Genomic DNA, 22,504 nt, shown 5'->3' on the forward strand with positions numbered 1-22,504 from the left:
TGAATCGAAAAGTAGACCTACAATTCAAAGTTAAGAACGGACAGCACATTTTGACATAGCCTAGCCTAAGCAGCAGACATTGGAACACTGTATAGGCTAGTAGGTCCATGACTGCCAATTAAGTAGCTAGCTAATCTTTCTTTTAACAGGCTTCAGGCCTATTCTTTGCCTTCAACAATGAAGCTTATCTCAGTATTGTATTGGGCTGTATTTTTTGTCTTATAGACGAACCCAGCCTTGGTGACTGTCTAGCTCTCGTTGTTCCTCCGTTAGGTCTGGAAAACTTACTGTCGGCCTAATTCCTCATTAGTTCAGATTGTCAAAAGCATGAATGGGTTCAACGTTTTTGGTTCAGGTCAAGGATGGGGCATAACCTACTGTTATAATGAGTTGCTGCCCAGTCTCATGTCCTCCATAGCCTGCTGTTATAATGAGTTGCTTCCCAGTCTCATGTCCTCCATAACCTACTGTTATAATGAGTTGCTGCCCAGTCTCATGTCCTCCATAGCCTACTGTTATAATGAGTTGTTGCCTAGTCTCATGTCCTCCATAACCTACTGTTATAATGAGTTGTTGCCTAGTCTCATGTCCTCCATAACCTACTGTTATAATGAGTTGCTGCCCAGTCTCATGTCCTCCATAACCTACTGTTATAATGAGTTGCTGCCCAGTCTCATGTCCTCCATAACCTACTGTTATAATGAGTTGCTGCCCAGTCTCATGTCCTCCATAACCTACTGTTATAATGAGTTGCTGCCCAGTCTCATGTCCTCCATAGCCTACTGTTATAATGAGTTGTTGCCTAGTCTCATGTCCTCCATAACCTACTGTTATAATGAGTTGTTGCCTAGTCTCATGTCCTCCATAACCTACTGTTATAATGAGTTGCTGCCCAGTCTCATGTCCTCCATAACCTACTGTTATAATGAGTTGCTGCCCAGTCTCATGTCCTCCATAACCTACTGTTATAATGAGTTGCTGCCCAGTCTCATGTCCTCCATAACCTACTGTTATAATGAGTTGCTGCCTAGTCTCATGTCCTCCATAGCCTGCTGTTATAATGAGTTGCTGCCCAGTCTCATGTCCTCCATAACCTACTGTTATGAGTTGCTGCCCAGTCTCATGTCCTCGATAGCCTGCTGTTATAATGAGTTGCTGCCTAGTCTCATGTCCTCCATAACCTACTGTTATAATGAGCTCCTGCCTAGTCTCATGTCCTCCATAGCCTACTGTTATAATGAGTTGCTGCCCAGTCTCATGTCCTCGATAGCCTGCTGTTATAATGAGTTGCTGCCTAGTCTCATGTCCTCCATAACCTACTGTTATAATGAGTTGTTGCCCAGTCTCATGTCCTCCATAGCCTACTGTTATAATGAGTTCCTGCCTAGTCTCATGTCCTCCATAGCCTACTGTTATAATGAGTTGCTGCCCAGTCTCATGTCCTCGATAGCCTGCTGTTATAATGAGTTGCTGCCTAGTCTCATGTCCTCCATAACCTACTGTTATAATGAGTTGCTGCCCAGTCTCATGTCCTCGATAGCCTGCTGTTATAATGAGTTGCTGCCTAGTCTCATGTCCTCCATAACCTACTGTTATAATGAGTTGCTGCCTAGTCTCATGTCCTCCATAACCTACTGTTATAATGAGCTCCTGCCTAGTCTCATGTCCTCCATAGCCTACTGTTATAATGAGTTGCTGCCCAGTCTCATGTCCTCGATAGCCTGCTGTTATAATGAGTTGCTGCCTAGTCTCATGTCCTCCATAACCTACTGTTATAATGAGTTGCTGCCCAGTCTCATGTCCTCGATAGCCTGCTGTTATAATGAGTTGCTGCCTAGTCTCATGTCCTCCATAACCTACTGTTATAATGAGTTGCTGCCTAGTCTCATGTCCTCCATAACCTACTGTTATAATGAGCTCCTGCCTAGTCTCATGTCCTCCATAGCCTACTGTTATAATGAGTTGCTGCCCAGCCTCATGTCCTCGATAGCCTGCTGTTATAATGAGTTGCTGCCTAGTCTCATGTCCTCCATAACCTACTGTTATAATGAGTTGCTGCCCAGTCTCATGTCCTCGATAGCCTGCTGTTATAATGAGTTGCTGCCTAGTCTCATGTCCTCCATAACCTACTGTTATAATGAGTTGCTGCCCAGTCTCATGTCCTCGATAGCCTGCTGTTATAATGAGTTGCTGCCTAGTCTCATGTCCTCCATAACCTACTGTTATAATGAGTTGCTGCCCAGTCTCATGTCCTCCATAACCTACTGTTATAATGAGTTGCGGCCTAGTCTCATGTCCTCCATAGCCTGCTGTTATGAGTTGCTGCCCAGTCTCATGTCCTCCATAGCCTGCTGTTATAATGAGCTGCTGCCCAGTCTCATGTACTTTGCCTTCCTTATTAGGTCAGTGTGAAATGCAAGTGAAAGTCTGCACTTCTTACTGTTTGCTGCCACCAAGTGAGATCTTTGTTTCAACTGATAACATTTCTGAGCTCAAAACTCAAAGAAATACCATCCTTTAAAACCGAAAGCAGCGATTGGACAACAGACATCCCCTTTTTTTCATTGCTTGGCTTAGAGCCTATGTATGTACAAGCCATAACACATTCATAAGCATATTGACTGACATTTAACCAAAACATCAACTTGCCATTGTTGACTCATGTATGAATGTGCTTTAAAACCTAAATCAAATCAAATGTATTTTTAAAGCCCTTCTTACATCAGCTGATATTTCAAAGTGCTGCACAGAAACCCAGCCTAAAACCCCAAACAGCAAGCAATGCAGGTGTAGAAGCACGGTGGCTAGAAAAAAACTGAGGGGTGGATAGTCCTCTTCTGGCTGTGCTGGGTGGAGATTATAACAGAACATGGCCAAGATGTTCAAATGTTCATAGATGACCAGCAGGGTCAAATAATAATAATCACAGTGGTTGTCGAGGGTGCAACAGGTCAGCACCTCAGGAGTAAATGTCAGTTGGCTTTTCATAGCTGATCATTCAGAGTATCTCTACCGCTCCTGCTGTCTCTAGAGAGTTGAAAACAGCAGGTCTGGGACAGGTAGCAGGTCCGGTGAACAGGTCAGGGTTCCATAGCCGCAGGCAGAACAGTTGAAACTGGAGCAGCAGCACAGCCAAGTGGACTGGGGACAGCAAGGAGTCATCAGGCCAGGTAGTCCTGAGGCATGGTCCTAGGGCTCAGGTCCTCTGAGAGAGAGAGAATTAGAGAGAGCATACTTAAATTCACACAGGAGAAATACTCCAGATATAACAGACTGACCCTAGCCCCCTGACACAAACTACTGCAGCATAAATACTGGAGGCTGAGACAGGAGGGGTCGGGAGACATTGTGGACACATCCGACAATACCCCTGGACAGGGCCAAACAGGCAGGATATAACCCCACCCACTTTGCCAAAGCACAACCCCCATACCACTAGAGGGATATCTTCAACCACCAACTCATCCTGAGACGAGGCCGAGTATAGCCAACAAAGATCTCCGCCACGGCACAACCCGAGGGGGGGCGCCAACCCAGACAGGACGATCGCGTCAGTGACTCAACCCACTCAAGTGATGCACCCCTCCTAGGAAAGGCATGGAAGAGCACCAGTAAGCCAGTGACTCAGCCCCTGTAATAGGGTTAGATGTAGAGAATCCCAGTGGAGAGAGGGGAACCGGCCAGGCAGAGACAGCAAGGGCGGTTCGTTGCTCCAGTGCCTTTCCATTCACCTTCACACCCCTGGGCCAGACTACACTCAATCATAGGACCTACTGAAGAGATGAGTCTTTAATAAAGACTTAAATGTTGAGACCGAGTCTGCGTCTCTCACATGGGTAGGCAGACCATTCCATAAAAATTGAGCTCTATAGGAGAAAGCCCTGCCTCCAGCTGTTTGCTTTGAAATTCTAGGGACAGTTAGGAGGCCTGCTTCTTGTGACCATAGCGTACGTGTAGGTATGTACGGCAGGACCAAATCGGAAAGATAGGTAGGAGCAAGCCCATGTAATGCATTGTAGGTTAGCAGTAAAACCTTGAAATCAGCCCTTGCCTTAACAGGAAGCCAGTGCAGAGAGGCTAGCACTGGAGTAATTTGATCAAATTTTTTGGTTCTAGTCAAGATTCTAGCAGACGTGTTTAGCAGTAACTGAAGTTTATTTAGTGCTTTATCCGGGTAGCCGGAAAGTAGAGCATTGCAGTAGTCTAACCTAGAAGTGACAAAAGCATGGATGAATATTTCTGCATCATTTTTGGACAGAAAGTTTCTGATTTTTGCAATGTTACGTAGATGGAAAAAGCTGTCTTTGAAACAGTCTTGATATGTTCGTCAAAAGAGAGATCAGGGTCCAGAGTAACGCCGAGGTCCTTCACAGTTTTAGTTGAGACGACTGTACAACCATCAAGATTAATTGTCCGATTCAACAGAAGATCTCTTCGTTTCTTGGGACCTAGAACAAGCATCTCTGTTTTGTCCGAGTTTAAAAGTAGAAGATTTGCAGCCGTCCACTTCCTTATGTCTGAAACACAGGCTTCCAGGGAGGGTAATTTTGGGGCTTCACCATGTTTCATCGAAATGTACAGCTGTGTGTCATCCGCATAGCAGTGAAAGTTAACATTATGTTTCCGAGAGGTAAAATATATACTGAAAACAATAGTGGTCCTAAAACGGAACCTTGAGGAACACCAACATTTACAGTTGATTTGTCAGAGGACAAACCATCCACAGAGACAAACTGATATCTTTCCGACAGATAAGATCTAAACCAGGCCAGAACTTGTCCGTGTAGACCAATTTGGGTTTCCAATCTCTCCAAAAGAATGTGGTGATCGATGGTATCAAAAGCAGCACTAAGGTCTAGGAGCACGAGGACAGATGCAGAGCCTCGGTCTGACGCCATTTAAAGGTAATTTACCACCTTCACAGGTGCAGTCTCAGTGCTATGATGGGGTCTAAAACCAGACTGAAGTGTTTCGTATACATTGTTTGTCTTCAGCAAGGCAGTGAGTTGCTGCACAACAGCTTTCTAAATTTTTTGGGGGAGATTCGATATCAACCGATAGTTTTTTATATTTTCTTGGTCAAGGTTTGGCTTTTTCAAGAGAGGCTTTATTACTGCCACTTTTAGTGAGTTTGGTACACATCCGGTGGATAGAGAGCCGTTTATTATGTTCAACATAGGAGGGCCAAGCACAGGAAGCAGCTCTTTCAGTAGTTTAGTTGGAATAGGGTCCAGTATGCAGCTTGAAGCCATGATTATTTTCATCATTGTGTCAAGAGATATAGTACTAAAACACTTGAGTGTCTCCCTTGATCCTAGGTATTTTCCTCAATTAAGTTTGAAAAATAGGATGATCGAGCAGCAGTGAGGGCTCTTCGATACTGCACGGTACTGTCTTTCCAAGCAAGTCGGAAGACTTCCAGTTTGGTGTGGCGCCATTTCCATTCCAATTTTCTGGAAGCTTGCTTCAGAGCTCGGGTATTTTCTGTATACCAGGGAGCTAGTTTCTTATGACAAATGTTTTTTGTTTTTAGTGGTGCGACTGCATCTAGGGTATTGTGCAAGGTTAAATTGAGTTCCTCAGTTAGGTGGTTAACTGATTTTTGTACTCTGATGTCCTTGGGTAGGCGGAGGGAGTCTGGAAGGGCATCTAGGAATCTTTGGGTTGTCCGAGAATTTATAGCACGACTTTTGATGATCCTTGGTTGGGGTCTGAGCAGATTATTTGTTGTGAATGCAAACGTAATAACATGATGGTCCGATAGTCCAGGATTTTGAGGAAAAACATTAAGATCCACAACATTTATTCCACGGGACAAAACTAGGTCCAGAGTATGACTGACGCACTGAGTAGGTCCGAAGACATGTTGGACAAAACTCACTGAGTTGATGATGGCTCCGAAAGCCTTTTGGAGTGGGTCTGTGGACTTTTCCATGTGAATATTAAAGTCACCAAAAATTTGAATATTATCTGCCATGACTACAAGGTCCGATAGAAATTCAGGGAACTCAGTGAGGAACGCTGTATATGGCCCAGGAGGCCTGTAAACAGTAGCTCTAAAAAGTGATTGAGTAGGCTGCATAGATTATGACTAGAAGCTCAAAAGACGAAACATTGTTTTTTTTTTGGTAAATTGAAATTTGCTATCATAAATGTTAGCAACACCTCCGCCTTTGTGGGATGCGCTGGGGATATGGTCACTAGTGTAACCAGGAGGTGAGGCCTCATTTAACGCAGTAAATTCATCAGGCTTAAGCCATGTTTCAGTCAGGCCAAATCAAGATTATGATCAGTGATTAGTTCATTCACTATAACTGCCTTGGAAGTGAGGGATCTAACATTAAGTAGCCCTATTTTGAGATGTGCCTTATCACAATTACTTTCAATAATTTCAGGAATGGAGGAGGTCTTTATTCCAGTGAGATTAGCAAGGCGAACACCGCCATGTTTAGTTTTGCCCAACCTAGGTCGAGGCACAGACACAGTCTTAATGGTGATAGCTGAGCTGACTACACTGACTGTGCTAGTGGCAGACTCCACTAAGCTGGCAGGCTGGCTAACAGCCTGTTCCTGGCCTGCACCCTATTTCATTGTGGAGCTAGGGGAGTTAGAGCCCTGTCTATGTTCGTAGATAAGATGAGAGCATTTATACTACTATCTGTACTTACTGGTGGCACAGACGCGGTTTCATCCTTTTCTACACTGAAATGACCCTTGCCTAAAGATTGTGTCTGAAGCTGGGCTTGCAGCACAGCTATCCTCGCCGTAAGGCGATCGTTCTCCTGTGTATTATGAGTACAGCGACTGCAATTAGAAGGCATCATGTTAATGTTACTACTTAGCTTCGGCTGGTGGAGGTCCTGACGAACCACGTCCAGATAAAGTGTCCGGAGTGAAAAAGTTGAGCGAGGGGAAAAACTAAAAATATAAACGGTAATTAAAAGTAAAAACAGTCAGATAGCAAAGTAAGGTTGGCAACAAAACGCACAGCGTACAGCACGTAAACTAGTCTGCAAGTTTTGGCCGGAAATGACGTGAGAAGCGATCAACAATCAAATGTCATTTGTCACAAGCGCCGAATACAACAGGTGTAGGTAGACCTTACAGTGAAATGCTTACTTACAAGCCCTTAACCAATGATGCCTTAAGAAGTAAATAAAAAAAATAAAAAAATAAGTGTCAAGTAAAAAAAAAATCGATAAGTAAAAAATTGAAAATAAAAGTAACAAATAATTAAACAGCAGCAGTAAAATAACAAGTGAGGCTATATACAGGGGGTAACGGTACAGAGTCAATGTGCGGGGGCACCGGTTAGTTGAGGTAATTGAGGTAATATGTACATGTAGGTAGAGTTAAAGTGACTAGTCATAGATTATAAACAGAGAGTAGCAGCAGCGTAAAAGAGGGGTCTGGGTAGCCCTTGATTAGCTGTTCAGGATTCTTATGGCTTGGGGGTAGAAGCTGTTACGAAGCCTTTTGGACGTTGACTTGGAGCTCCGGTACCGCAAGCCGTGCGGTAGCAGAGAGAACAGTCTATGACTAGGGTGGCTGGAGTCTTTGACAATTTTTAGGGCCTTCCTCTGACACCGTCTGGTATAGAGGTCCTGGATGGCAGGAAACTTGGACCCAGTGATGTACTGGGCCATACGCACTACCTTCTGGCTTATGAATGTGTTTTGTTATGATGTTCTTATGAACATGAGCTTCAAATATGTCCAGCCAGCTACTGTGCCAGCCAGGCTCATGTGTCATAATAACCCCTCTCTTTGTGTGTTTCAGTCGTGGCGGTGAGGCGTAGCCATGGACACCAGCACCTCTCTGGCCATCCAGAGCCTGTTCAGCTACGTGGAGGAGGACAACGTGCCGGCCATCAAAGCCCACCTGGACAAGTTCAAGGAGGTGGACAGCAGGAGCGAGGTGAGTGGAAGGCACTGCTAAGTATACATTAAAGGGGAAGTTCACCCATTTTTACATGTGGCCTTATTTTCATTCTTTCTGTGCTTGTAGTTGATCACCCAAACTGTTTTTTAAATATTTTTGAGCCGTTGACGACAATGAATTATGAAAATGTTTCTAAGCATCTTAATAAAACGCTCCAAACCACCTCATATTACATCACAATCTCATTCTGGATAATGTCTCTACTTAATTTAGTTTTTTTTCCCCACTGTCCCATAAATCCATGTCTGCGTCTTTTTTCTTGTTATTGTAAACAGCATCATTCAAACATGGATTTATGGCACAGTGGGGAAAAACAACAACATTTAGTGCAGAGATATTATCCAGAGTGAGATTGTGATGTAATAGGAGTTGGTTTGGAGTGTTTCATAACATGCTTTAGACACATTTACATAATGCATTGTAGTCAATGGCAAACAATGACTCAGCTAAATGTGAGATTTTTTTTATTCTCTGAAATGAAACAAAATATTTAAAAAAAACATTTTCGGGGATCAATTACTAGCACAGAAAGAATGAAAATAAGGCCATATGTAAAAATGGGTGAACTTCCCCTTTAACATTGTCTCAATGAAGAGTTCAGCCACTAGCCATATGTGACATGCACACGCAGTTACAAGCATGCTAGAGCAATATCCGCCATTGTAGTACGGATGAAGCCTGAGATGGAATGTGAAGCTAACTGAAGCTGGTTAGCTTTAGAAAACCCTGAGTAGATCTAGCTTGCTTCGTAGGATACCCCTCCGTTGTTGGGAACACATTTTATTTAAGATTTTAAAACAGGTATTTTAAATCCTGTATGCTGATTGTTTTTTAGACAGGCAGCCCAATTCTGATATTCTTTTCTGAAAATGAATTGATGTGAGAAGGTCTGATGTGATTAGTCAATGTGATTAGTGGAACAAATATCAGAATTGGGCTGCCTGGTGTGATCGCAGCTTAAATCTACCAAATAATCCAACCTCCACATATTTAACTCTTTACCAGGTGAATAAGCAACTAAAACAGCCATTAGTATTCTGTGTAAACCCATTTTTGAATCTTTCATACCACATTATAAACTGTGTGGTTCCAGCCCTGAATGCTGATTGGCTGACAGCCGTATACCACTGGTATGACAAAACATTTATTTTTACTGCTCTAATTACATTGCTAACCAGTTTATAATAGTTGTTAGGCTACTTTGGTGTGATTGATAACTGTTTGTCTCTCTCTGTCTCTGTCTCTGTCTCTCTCTGTCTCTCTCTCTCTCTCTCTCTCTCTCTCTCTCTCTCTCTCTCTCTCTCTCTCTCTCTTCTCTCTATCTCTCTTCTCTATCTCTCTCTTCTCTTCTCTCTATCTCTCTCTTCTCTCTATCTCTCCTCTCTCTCTTCGCTCTATCTCTCTTCTCTATCTCTCTCTCTCTCTCTATATATATATATATATCTGTCTCCTCAGAATGGTCAGACTCCCCTGATGGTGGCATCAGAGCAGGGCAGCCTAGAGATGGTCCAGGAGCTCCTCAGGAGGGGAGCCAGTGTCAACCTGGATGACGTGGTAAACAGACACGCATACACACACACACAAACGCGCATACACACACGCACACACACACACCAAATGGTAGTTAGACCATGGCTTTGAGGTTTGGTGTCGTTTTAGCCACATTATTCAGACATGGCACAGAGGTCTTAGTGTCCAGGCTGCAAAACTCACCACACTGTGGTTGGGTTAATACAGAGCTCCATAATGAACACCTGTAGAATGCCTCAGGCCTCAGTTAGAGTAAATGACAGGGTGTAGAGCTGCTGTCTCCATCAACACACACACACACACACACACACACACACACACACACACACACACACACACACACACACACACACACACACACACACACACACACACACACACACACACACACACACACACACACACACACACACTCAACCTCTTACTAAACCACACACTCAGACTCTCACTACACTAGACTGAGTGAGACTGACCAGACCTGGGCACCGTCTCCCTCTCTCTTTTTCTCTCTTTCTCTCGCTTTCTATCTCTTTTCTCTGTCTGACACTAACTGTCTCCACCCTGCATCCATGAGCACCTGGTACGACCAGCTGGTAGGTACAGCATTGTGGAGCCACGACGTGATTGGGGTTTCCGTGGCGACCCAGTATAACCCCTGTATGTTCTGCCCGTCAACAGGACTGCTGGACGGCGCTGATCTCGGCGGCTAAGGAGGGCCATGTGGAGGTGGTGAAGGAGCTGCTGGCCAACAATGCCAGCCTGGAGCACCGGGACATGGTAGGAGAGGGGAGGGCACTGGGTACTGGGTATTGGGAAGAGACATTGGCAGAGTGGGCACTCTGAAGAAAACAGTAAAGCTTTTGAACCTGTGTGTAACATTTCTCTTGAAAAACTAGTTTGATTGAAACAGCTAGGAAAAACATCTTTAGAAAAAGATGAAAGGATGATTATGCTTGATCTGGCCTTTTTTTCTGGATAATAATGTATTTTGAAAAGCTTTCATGTCTAAAACATTCTGGGGTGAAGAAGGTAGCTTACAACTCTGGCACAGCAGTGTATCTGTCATTAATAGTGTCCTTAGGATATTCCGTATGAGAGCTAGAATACAATACAATTTATATGATGGATGGGTCTAATGCTGATTGGTTACAACCGCAGAATACAAAACAATACAGTACAATACTTGCTTTATTGGTCCATTTGCATGGATATTCTTTATTTTTTGCTGTCACACTACCAGACCTGACATACATGGTAGAACTCGTTTCTTCACATTCTTCCTCTATTTTTTTATGTGTCACTGCAATCTATTCCAGGCTGCTTTTTAAAAATGTATTTAACCTTTATTTATGTAGGCGAGTCAGTTAAGAACAAATTCTTATTTACAATGACGCCCTGCTTTGTAGTGATTCATCCATTAGCTTCGGACACGATTCCATTAGCTTCAGTATGATCTCCTCCGTTTTGTAATAATTGCATTTCGTGAGCTCTGGATGTCTAGAGTACATTAACCTGGTTAATAACTGTAAAAGAACCTCTTCATATCCTACAGTATCTTTCCACAGTTCTGTGTTCATTCACATTTCATAGTATAGTTCATAGTCAAGGCTATTCTAAATGCCTTGTTTTTGCAGTATGCCAATGAGAGAGATGAGCCTTTTTGTTTTCCTCTGCAAATGAAAGCATTCAGAGAGTGATATTTAAGTACCATTGGGGGGTGGGGGGGTAATGGAGTAAAGGCTTATGCCTGTTTGTTCATTATGAGTGTCGTCATGACCAAAGCTTTCTCACTTAAGATACATTTTACCTTCTGAGATGTGCTGTTTTCATTTCAGATCTTTTATTTAGTGGACTTGTTCTATTCTAAGGTGACATCAGTCATGGCAGTGTTTGGTGCCAGCCTGTCTGTACTAATAACAGTATTAAATCCACTGTGTGGCTACGTACACGTCGTGCTATATGACCACTCCACTGCTGCCCTCTCTCTCTCTCTCTCTCTCTCTCTCTATCTCTCTCTCTCTCTCTCTCTCTCTTTCTCTATCTCTCTCTCTGTCTCTCTGTCTCTCTGTCTCTCTCTCTCTCTCTCTCTCTCTCTCTCTCTCTCTCTCTCTCTCTCTCTCTCTCTCTCTCTCTCTCTCTCTCTCTCTCTCTCTCTCTCTCTCTCTCTCTCTCTCTCTCTCTCTCTCTCTCTCTCGTGTGTTTTACTGTACAGGGGGGATGGAGCGCCCTCATGTGGGCTTCCTATAAGGGTCGTGTGGAGGTGGCCCAGCTGCTGCTGGAGAAAGGAGCTAGCCCCAACATCACTGGCCAGGTACTATTCCTATATAAACAGCTTTGACCTTGTATTTATTCATACATTAAATAACTTATTGTCATAATTAGGTACTGTATATCATTAGTGTATTACAGTGTTAGTTAAATATGCTCATGTCTGTCCTTCCAGTACAGTGTGTTCCCTGTCATCTGGGCAGCCGGACGAGGCCATGCTGAGATCGTCCATCTCCTCATTAAGCATGGCGCTAAAGTCAACTGCTCTGACAAGGTAAGCACACAGACACATACTCACCACCGGTTCTGTCTTATACAAAATTATTTTTAAAAAGCAACCTAAAGTAAGTTACGATCTTATTTAAACTCCGCCAATGACCCTACTTAAGGTGTTTCAATAATCATCAATGCTGTCTTTCTCTCTCTCTCTCCTTCCCTGTTCTCAGTATGGCACTACCCCGTTGATCTGGGCAGCCAGGAAGGGCCACTTTGACAGTGTGATGCACCTGCTGGTCAATGGGGCTGATGTGGACCAGGAGGGAGCGGTAAGTGGACCTCTCTACTCTCATTAAAACTGCAGGATATCCCTATACGGTCACGAACAATAGTTTGGCCCTTCACAACGACTCACTAAAGGCTCACACAAGACAGGCGTTTGTTTGTTTGCTATTTTCACCAAACAGGTTCAGTATTGTTAGAGGTTGTGGTTGAAACGTACATGAGGCCTTGTATAATAAAGTCTTTCCAGATGATATTCCCAGTCATACCACTTGGAAGCATTGTGCTAAATCACTCAAATCAGACTGTTATTCTCCCCCTATCAGCATTGTGCTAAATCAGACTGTTATTCTCCCCCTATCAGCATTGTGATAAATCACTCAAATCAGACTGTTATTCTCCTCCTATCAGCATTGTGATAAATCACTCAAATCAGACTGTTATTCTCCCCCTATCAGCATTGTGCTAAATCAGACTGTTATTCTCCCCCTATCAGCATTGTGATAAATCACTCAAATCAGACTGTTATTCTCCCCCTATCAGCATTGTGCTAAATCAGACTGTTATTCTCCCCCTATCAGCATTGTGCTAAATCAGCCTGTTATTCTCCCCCTATCAGCATTGTGATAAATCACTCAAATCAGCCTGTTATTCTCCCCCTATCAGCATTGTGCTAAATCACTCAAATCAGACTGTTATTTTCCCCCTATCAGCATTGTGATAAATCACTCAAATCAGACTGTTATTCTCCCCCTATCAGCATTGTGCTAAATCACTCAAATCAGACTGTTATTCTCCCCCTATCAGCATTGTGCTAAATCACTCAAATCAGACTGTTATTCTCCCCCTATCAGCGTTGTGCTAAATCACTCAAATCAGACTGTTATTCTCCCCCTATCAGCATTGTGCTAAATCACTCAAATCAGACTGTTATTCTCCCCCTATCAGCATTGTGCTAAATCACTCAAATCAGACTGTTATTCTCCCCCTATCAGCGTTGTGCTAAATCACTCAAATCAGACTGTTATTCTCCCCCTATCAGCATTGTGCTAAATCACTCAAATCAGACTGTTATTCTCCCCCTATCAGCATTGTGCTAAATCACTCAAATCAGACTGTTATTCTCCCCCTATCAGCGTTGTGCTAAATCACTCAAATCAAACTGTTATTCTCCTCCTATCAGAATTCCATGACAGCTCTAATCGTGGCGGTGCGGGGTGGTTTCAATGAGGTGGTGAAGGAGCTTCTGAAGAGGAACCCCAATGTCAACATGACAGACAAGGACGGCAACACAGCCCTGATGATTGCTGCCAAGGAGGGCTATACTGAGATTGTGCAGGACCTGCTGGATGCTGGCACCTACGTCAACATACCAGACAGGGTAGGTGACAACAACACAGGCTGTATACTATTGTAGTGATGTGCGCTGAGAGTCAAAAAGCAAGTTCAGGGAGTGAGTGTTTTAATAAATAAACACAACATAATACAAAAATAAGAAACACAAACAAGGCACAGAAGTGACATAGGAACATAAACAATGACCCCTGGGGAAGGAACTAAAGGGAGTGACATATATAGGGAAGGTAATCAGGGAAGTGATGGAGTCCAGGTGAGTCTGATGATGCGCAGGTGCGCGTAACGATGGTGACAGGTGTGCGCCATAACGAGCAGCCTGCTGACCTAGAGGCCGGAGAGGGAGCACACGTGACAGCTATAGACCAGTGGTTGCCAACCGATTTATCTTCAAGGCATTCCTAGTCGATCACCAAATATTTCTGTAGAAAAGCTAATGACGGATAAAGTCTTGCGCTCTTTAAAAAAAATCGCGTTGAGTTGTTGCCGGTAGGTGCACTTGATTCAAAAGTCCTGCGCACCGGGTAAGCAAAGTGTTCCCATGAGACAAACTCTGCCTGCCCGGCGGACTGGCAAATCTGTGACTAAATCGAGTGCACCTACTGCGCTGCCCAATCGGATAGCTCAAATCACCATGGCTACAGAGCTTCCGTGACCCTGGCCATAGCCACGTTTTTAATAGGCTACCAGCCGACATAAAATGTAATAACTTTTAAAACCATGACCACAGAGAGACTGTCAACGAATACAGCAAAGAGCTGCTGTTTTTATGAGTGAGTTCATGTTGAAGTTTATATTCAGCACTGTCATTGTTTTTATTCAACACTATTACAAAATGCGCTTCTCCGTACTTCCGCTCGGGCTGCAGCTGCAATGAATGAGTAGCCAAGTATCGATAGCCCTGCGTTTTATCATTATTAGCAGCTCGTTGTGTCGATTTTAATATTAAGGAATATATTTAACTTTCTGTGGTCATAGGAACAACATGAATTTGTGCATGAGGCAGATGCGGTGTGACTCTAGTTTCACCATCAGGTGGAAGACGGTGTCCCCTCTCTCTGGTCAGTCTCACCAGAGGAAAGGAAGAAGAGAGCAGGGAACGTGAAAGGCAGTTGGGAAAAATCGTTTTGAACGGTCATCCAACTCGAAATTCCCAGCCGGAAACTCGAGTATCTTTCTAGAGCTCCGACTTTTCGACCTGAAGATTACTGACGTCGTGATTTGACCTCGTTGACTATCAGATCCCTGATGTTGAACTAGCCTTTTCTTACTTCCACAGCGCATTCCAGGATGTATGCAATAGGCATGCCCCTTTTAATAAATTCAGGATTAAGAGCAGAGAGAACCCTTGGTTTACTAAGGAACTTACAAAAATCATAAGGGAACGAAATGCTATGTGGGCTAAAGCAAGAGAGACTGGTTCGGCAGATGATTGGATGGCTTTTAAACGTCTTTGAAATATGGGTGTGGCTATGATCCGTAAATTGAAAGCAGACCACTACCTGAAATCTACTTCATAAAATTTAAATAATCCATCCAAATTTTGGCAAGTAGTGAAAGGTTTGGAGTGCAAAAAAGATACACAGCTTCCCAAACAATTGTTGGTAGACACACAGATTGTAACTGAGAGAACCTCCATTCTGAAAGCCTTGAACCAGCATTTTTTAGATGCAGGCAGTTTATTTGAAAAGGTCAAAGGTATAATTGAGCCCCCTATAAATTTACCTGACACCCCTGTGCACTCCTTCACCAGTTTCTCCTTTTCATCCTTTTCTGTTTCAGAAGTATGTAAAGCCCTGAAAGAAATTGATTTAAAAAAATCCCCTGGTCCTGATGAACTAGACCCCCGCCTCCTACACCTAGCTGCAGACATCGTTTCTCCTCCTTAACATGTATTTTTAACCTCACGCTTGATGTTAAGGAAATCCCCAAGTTATGGAAATCTGCTCTTGTACTGCCTCTCCTGAAAGGTGGAGATCCCTCGCTACTTGACAACTATCGACCCACATCAAAATTGTCTGTACTGTCAAAGGTACTGGAGTCCTTATTTAGTAGGCAGCTAAAGGTCTACTTCCAAGAAAACAACATCTTAAATAGAATGCAATCAGGTTTTAGGTCTGGCCACAGCACTGTTTCAGCAACATTGAAGGTTTTAAATGACATCCACTGCTCTTGACAAGAAGTTACATTGTGTGTCTGTTTTTATTGATTTGTCGAAGGCTTTTGACACCGTGGACCATGCTGTGTTAGTGCAAAGGTTAAAAAGTTGTGGAATTACTGGTCATGCTCTAGATTGGTTTATAAATTACTTATCAAATCGTACACAATGTGTAATGGCGGATGGTTGTAAATCTGAGTCCATAGATGTGTGCTCAGGTGTTCCGCAAGGTTCTATTTTGGGCCCACTGTTGTTCATTTTGTATATCAACAACATTGGGGATCTTATTGAAACACCAGATGTTCATTTTTATGCAGATGATACTGTTCTTTATTCAAGTGGTAGTAGTTTATCTTTAGCTTTTGAAAATGCCCAAAGAGCATTTAACATCATACAACAGACTCTGTATGATTTAAAGCTGATTCTAAATTTGGGTAAAACAAAATGCAAGGTATTTTCAAATGCTAGGTATGTTACAAATCATGTCATTGCTACATTGGCTAGAGCAAGTTAAAGTGTACAAATATGTTGGTGTCTGGGTTGATGATAAGCTGAGCTTCACTGTGCATGTAGAGAACTTGATAAGGAAGCTCAAGCTGAAAATAGGATTTTATTACCGGCATAAGGCTTGTTTTTCTTTTGAGGCCAGGAAGGAGCTGGTACGATGTACATTACTGTCGGTTTTAGATTTTAGTGATGTTATATATATGCAGGCCTCAGCCACTACCCTGAGAGCACTTGATTCAGTGTATCATGCAGCCCTCAGGTTCATTACAAATCAGAAACGTCTAACACATCATTGTGATCTCTACAGCGCTGTTGGCTGGTCGTCTGTCACGTTCCTGACCTATTTTTATGTTATTTTGATTATGTTTAGTTGGTCAGGGCGTGAGTTGGGGTGGGCATTGTATGTTGTGTGTGTTTGGTTAGTCTATGGGTGTTGTATGTGTATGGGATAGTGTTTGTTAGGTTGTCTAGTTATGTCTATGGCTGCCTAGATTGGGTCTCAATCAGAGACAGCTGTCATTCATTTGTCTCTGATTGGGAGCCATATTTAAGGTAGCCATAGGCAGTAGGCTTTTGTGGGTGTTTGTTTCCTGTGTCAGTGTTTGGACCACACAGGACTGTTTTGAGGTATGTCACGTGGGTCTCAATCAGAGACAGCTGTCATTCATTTGTCTCTGATTGGGAGCCATATTTAAGGTAGCCATAGGCAGTAGGCTTTTGTGGGTGTTTGTTTCCTGTGTCAGTGTTTGGACCACACAGGACTGTTTTGAGGTATGTCACGTTTGTTGTTTTGTAGTTTGTAGTGTTTTCTTGTTATTTACATTAAACATGTACAATTACCAATCCGCATCTTGGTCCGATCCATGCTCCTCCTCGTCTGAGGAGGAGAACGACTTTGACAGCCATTACATCGTCATTGACCTTGCGTAGGCTGAAACACTGGTATACACTGATTTATAAGGCCATCTTGGATAAAATGCCATTTTATCGCTGTTCTTTTTTAGTCAGGTCAGTAAATAAGTATAAATTACGGTCCCATTCTGATTTGCTTCTAACAGTACCAAAAATGAGAACAGGTCATGGTAGAAATAGTTTTAGTTACTTAGCTCCGTGTTTTTTTTAAGCCAGCTGTTTTTGGACCAGGTCTCTCTTGGAAAAGAGATATTATCTCAATGAGAAAAAACCTGTATAAATAAAGGTAAAATAAAAATAAATGTAAAAAAGATGCAGGTACCATCAGTCCAGTAAAATAAAAAACAAATGAATTCAATTCATGCTCCACAAGGGCTAAACCAACTGATCTATTTTGTTATCAAAGCTCGAGTTTTGAAATATAATATGGTCTGATTAACAATATTGACAAGCCAATCATATAGCTAATATGCTGTGATAATGTATTAGGCCTACTGCCCAAACCTCATTCATACAAAACTGTTTGTGAGAGGTTAATGTAAAAAATCAAATCTGAGCAGTAGATCACAGCTTGCTTTTTGACTGCGAAAATGATCTTGACTCAGAAAAGGTTGGTGACCACTGCTATAGACTAGATAGGAAGATATACATACTGTAGGTAAAAATGGTTAGTTTAAAGGAGGGTCAACATACCAGACAGGGTAGGCAACCATCACCAGTCACTAAAGATTAGCTGAAATGTTGCCCTGACAACCCTGCCAATACACAGGGTAGAGTCTAGACAGGATTATATCAACCTGAATGATAAAGGTCATGCTATATGGATAAATGTGCTGATGGTAACAGTATCATCAGCTGCTCTACAGTATAGTCTATCTCCTCTGTTGTGGGATCATTCAGTGTGTGTTCGCTGTAGTGAAAGCCTGTGGTGTTTCCTGTGTGTGTCACACAGAGTGGGGAGACTGTGCTGATTGGAGCAGTGCGTGGAGGACATGTGGAGATCGTCAGAGCCCTTCTGAACAAATATGCCGACATTGACGTCAGGGGACAGGTAGGAGTCGCTAATGTGACACATCCACATTGTTAAAAGTCCAATGCAGCCGTTTCTATCTCCATATCAAATCATTTTTGGGTAACAATGAAGTACCTTACGGTTATATTTTTTTCCCATTTTAATTGAAAACAACAAAAAAAACAGCTTCTTAGCAAAGAGCAATTTCTCAAGCAAGAGTTTAGCTAGGACTGTCTGGGAGTGGTCTGAGTAGGGAGGGGGAAACTGAAAACAACCTGTAATTGGCAGAGCGGTTTGGAACTCTCTCTCTTATTGGTCTATTAACTAATTTTACCTGGTGATGTCACCAGGCAGGCCAAAACTCCATCCCACCAAAACATGCTTAAAGTTTTAGGCATCTTTTCAAACAGCTTTTACACGAAAAGGGCATTATCATAATTTTTACAAACAATTTACAAATACACTGGTTGTTTACAAAGCAAGTGACAAAGAACATTTGATTTGATTCAATGAATACGACCATGTTCTCAACTGTGCTAAACAGGACAGTAAGACTGCTCTCTACTGGGCGGTAGAGAAAGGGAACGCCACCATGGTGAGAGACATCCTCCAGTGCAACCCGGACACTGAGAGTTGCACCAAGGTAAGGAACAGCCACAGCTGCTCTATATTAATTAAGTCATTTCATTGCACTATGACAAATTCTCTCTCCCCTATTCTACACATCGTGATGAAGTTATCCTTGTTTCAAAAATATATTTTCACAAGCCATTAAAGTTGCAAATAAACCGTTGCTTGCTTATATTCTCTAGGTCTGAGATGATGATGATGATGATGATGTGTGTTTCAGGATTCAGAGACCCCTCTGATCAAAGCCACCAAGATGAGGAACATTGAGATAGTAGAGCTGCTCCTGCACAGAGGGGCCAAGGTGGCTGCTGTCGACAAGGTACTGGAGAAACACAACATATTCGAATATCATCACAGGTTCTGTATTCAAGCCAAAGAATTTAATGGTTGTCAGTTTGCTTTTCACAAGACTGTTTATGAGATGAAAAGTTAAATGGAAGATAAACGTTCTTGACATTTGAATGATGTTACTGTTTTATGTCTGTCAATGTCTGATGTGACCGCCAAATATATATCCACATTGTGTGTGACTGTAAAGTTTCTCTACTCTACTGTAATCATCTCTCTCCACTACTCTACTGTAATCATCTCTCCCCTACTCTACTGTAATCATCTCTCCCCTACTCTACTGTAATCATCTCTCCCCTACTCTACTGTAATCATCTCTCTCCCCTACTCTACTGTAATCATCTCTCTCCCCTACTCTACTGTAATCATCTCTCTCCCCTACTCTACTGTAATCATCTCTCTCCCCTACTCTACTGTAATCATCTCTCTCCCCTACTCTACTGTAATCATCTCTCTCCCCTACTCTACTGTAATCATCTCTCTCCCCTACTCTACTGTAATCATCTCTCTCCCCTACTCTACTGTAATCATCTCTCTCCCCTACTCTACTGTAATCATCTCTCTCCCCTACTCTACTGTAATCATCTCTCTCCCCTACTCTACTGTAATCATCTCTCTCCCCTACTCTACTGTAATCATCTCTCTCCCCTACTCTACTGTAATCATCTCTCTCCCCTACTCTACTGTAATCATCTCTCTCCCCTACTCTACTGTAATCATCTCTCTCCCCTACTCTACTGTAATCATCTCTCTCCCCTACTCTACTGTAATCATCTCTCTCCCCTACTCTACTGTAATCATCTCTCTCCCCTACTCTACTGTAATCATCTCTCTCCCCTACTCTACTGTAATCATCTCTCTCCCCTACTCTACTGTAATCATCTCTCTCCCCTACTCGACTGTAATCATCTCTCTCCCCTACTCGACTGTAATCATCTCTCTCCCCTACTCGACTGTAATCATCTCTCTCCCCTACTCGACTGTAATCATCTCTCTCCCCTACTCGACTGTAATCATCTCTCTCCCCTACTCGACTGTAATCATCTCTCACCTCTACTCGACTGTAATCATCTCTACTCTACTCTAATCACCTCTACTCTACTCTAATCACCTCTACTCTACTCTAATCACCTCTACTCTACTCTAATCATCTCTACTCTACTCTAATCATCTCTACTCTACTCTAATCATCTCTACTCTACTCTAATCATCTCTACTCTAATCATCTCTACTCTAATCACCTCTACTCTACTCTAATCACCTCTACTCTAATCATCCTAATCACCTCTCCTCTAATCACCTCTCCTCTAATCACCTCTCCTCTAATCATATCTACTCTAATAATCTCTACTCTACTCTAATAATCTCTACTTTACTCTAATCATCTATACTCTACTCTAATCATCTATACTCTAATCATCTCTACTCTACTCTAATAATCTATAATCTACTCTAATCATCTCTACTCTAATCATCTCTACTCTACTCTAATCATCTCTACTGTAATCATCTCTACTCATCTCTACTCTACTCATCTCTACTCTAATCATTTCTACTCTAATCATCTCTCTCTCCCGGTGTCCAGAAAGGAGACACAGCCCTTCACATTGCCATCAGAGGGCGGAGCCGCAAGCTGGCTGAGCTCCTCCTGAGGAACCCTAAAGATGGCCGCCTGCTCTACCGCCCCAACAAGGCCGGCGAGACGCCTTACAACATTGACTGCACCCATCAGAAAAGCATCCTCACCCAAATATTTGGAGCCAGTGAGAAATTATACTTTATCATGAAGACATGCATATTAAAACAGATATAGTCAACAAGTACTCTAGTGTTGAATTTGAACCTGTTATTATGAAAGAAAAATGTAACAAATAAAATATAACATTCAACTGCTATTATTTAAGTCACCTGTTAATATGAATCATTACTCTGAAGGTTTAGCTCGCTTGCTCTTATTTTGGATAAATGGTGGTATTTATCAAGTTATGACCACTCACACTCTCCCCCTCTCTCTCTCTCCCCGTTCCCTTCTCTCTCTCTCTCTCTCCCTCCCCCTATCTGTCAGAGCACCTGTCTCCTTCTGAGTCTGACGGTGACATGCTGGGGTATGATCTGTACAGCAGTGCCCTGGCAGACATCCTCAGTGAGCCCACCATGCAGCCTCCTATCTGTGTGGGCCTGTACGCCCAGTGGGGCAGCGGCAAGTCCTTCCTGCTCAAGAAACTGGAGGGTAAGAAAGGACCACCAAGCTGTTTTTGACTGTTTTGTTTCAGCTGAAGCGTCACAAAGCGCGCTCATGTAAAATACTACTACAACAACAATATCAATCTCAAAGTGAACATGTCAGCCTATTTAGTAAAGTTCTGGACATTACCTGTACAATGTGTTTCATTTTTACTCAGTCCCAGTTCTCTGCCTTAGTACCTCAGGTGTAGGTCCCCGTGTTAGGCAGGACCAGCTAAAGGCCCTGACTCATTTGTAGGTCTCTGTGTTAGGCAGGACCAGCTGAAGGCCCTGACTCATTTGTAGGTCTCTGTGTTAGGCAGGACCAGCTGAAGGCCCTGACTCATTTGTAGGTCCCCGTGTTAGGCAGGACCAGCTAAAGGCCCTGACTCATTTGTAGGTCCCCGTGTTAGGCAGGACCAGCTAAAGGCCCTGACTCATTTGTAGGTCCCCGTGTTAGGCAGGACCAACTAAAGGCCCTGACTCATTTGTAGGTCCCCGTGTTAGGCAGGACCAGCTAAAGGCCCTGACTCATTTGCAGTTGCCTATTCTTATGTGTAACCTGCTCCCCCCCCTCCTACAGATGAGATGAAGAATTTTGCGGGCCAGCAGATTGAACCTCTGTTCCAGTTCTCCTGGCTGGTGGTGTTCCTCACGCTGCTGCTGTGTGGCTCTGTAGCTCTGGTCCTGGGCTTCACAGTCACCCACCGCCTGGCCATCGCTGTCTCCCTCAGCCTCCTCGCCCTGCTCTACGTCTTCTTTGGTGAGAAACACTAGAGTAGAATGGAGCGGAAGACGATAATATTTTGTAGAGTAGAGATGTTTATAGAGTAGAATAGAATGGAGCGGAAGACGATACTATTTTGTAGAGTAGAGATGTTTATAGAGTAGAATAGAATCGAGCGGAAGACGATACTATTTTGTAGAGTAGAGATGTTTATAGAGTAGAATGGAGCGGAAGACGATAATATTTTGTAGAGTAGAGATGCTTATAGAGTAGAATGGAGCGGAAGACGATACTATTTTGTAGAGTAGAGATGCTTATAGAGTAGAATAGAATGGAGCAGAAGAGAATAGTATACAATAGAATACGTAAAATAAGAAGTTTAGGCCTTGGCCTGGGT

The 22,504-nt window shown here is 43.0% G+C and overlaps 1 protein-coding gene across 11 annotated transcripts in view; it reads left to right on the forward strand.

Moving 5' to 3' along the window:
- LOC139553823 (kinase D-interacting substrate of 220 kDa B-like) overlaps positions 1–22,504 on the forward strand; it is a 106,717-nt gene that overhangs the window by 11,767 nt on the left and 72,446 nt on the right. For 10 of the 11 annotated variants that reach the window (XM_071366541.1, XM_071366550.1, XM_071366539.1 and 7 more), the window contains 13 exons: positions 7,780–7,917; positions 9,397–9,495; positions 10,150–10,248; positions 11,684–11,782; positions 11,915–12,013; positions 12,186–12,284; positions 13,421–13,618; positions 18,120–18,218; positions 18,724–18,822; positions 19,030–19,128; positions 20,743–20,920; positions 21,223–21,387; positions 21,964–22,143. In XM_071366541.1, coding sequence (XP_071222642.1) covers positions 7,801–7,917; positions 9,397–9,495; positions 10,150–10,248; positions 11,684–11,782; positions 11,915–12,013; positions 12,186–12,284; positions 13,421–13,618; positions 18,120–18,218; positions 18,724–18,822; positions 19,030–19,128; positions 20,743–20,920; positions 21,223–21,387; positions 21,964–22,143 — 1,630 coding nt within the window. In that variant the 5' untranslated portion in view covers positions 7,780–7,800. Of the gene's footprint in view, positions 1–7,779; positions 7,918–9,034; positions 9,072–9,396; positions 9,496–10,149; positions 10,249–11,683; positions 11,783–11,914; positions 12,014–12,185; positions 12,285–13,420; positions 13,619–18,119; positions 18,219–18,723; positions 18,823–19,029; positions 19,129–20,742; positions 20,921–21,222; positions 21,388–21,963; positions 22,144–22,504 lie in introns of those variants that run through there. The other variant, XM_071366546.1, reaches the window with a different exon arrangement.

The sequence above is a fragment of the Salvelinus alpinus genome, chromosome 25 (genome assembly GCF_045679555.1).
Source record: "Salvelinus alpinus chromosome 25, SLU_Salpinus.1, whole genome shotgun sequence".
NCBI classification, from domain to species: Eukaryota; Metazoa; Chordata; class Actinopteri; order Salmoniformes; family Salmonidae; genus Salvelinus; species Salvelinus alpinus.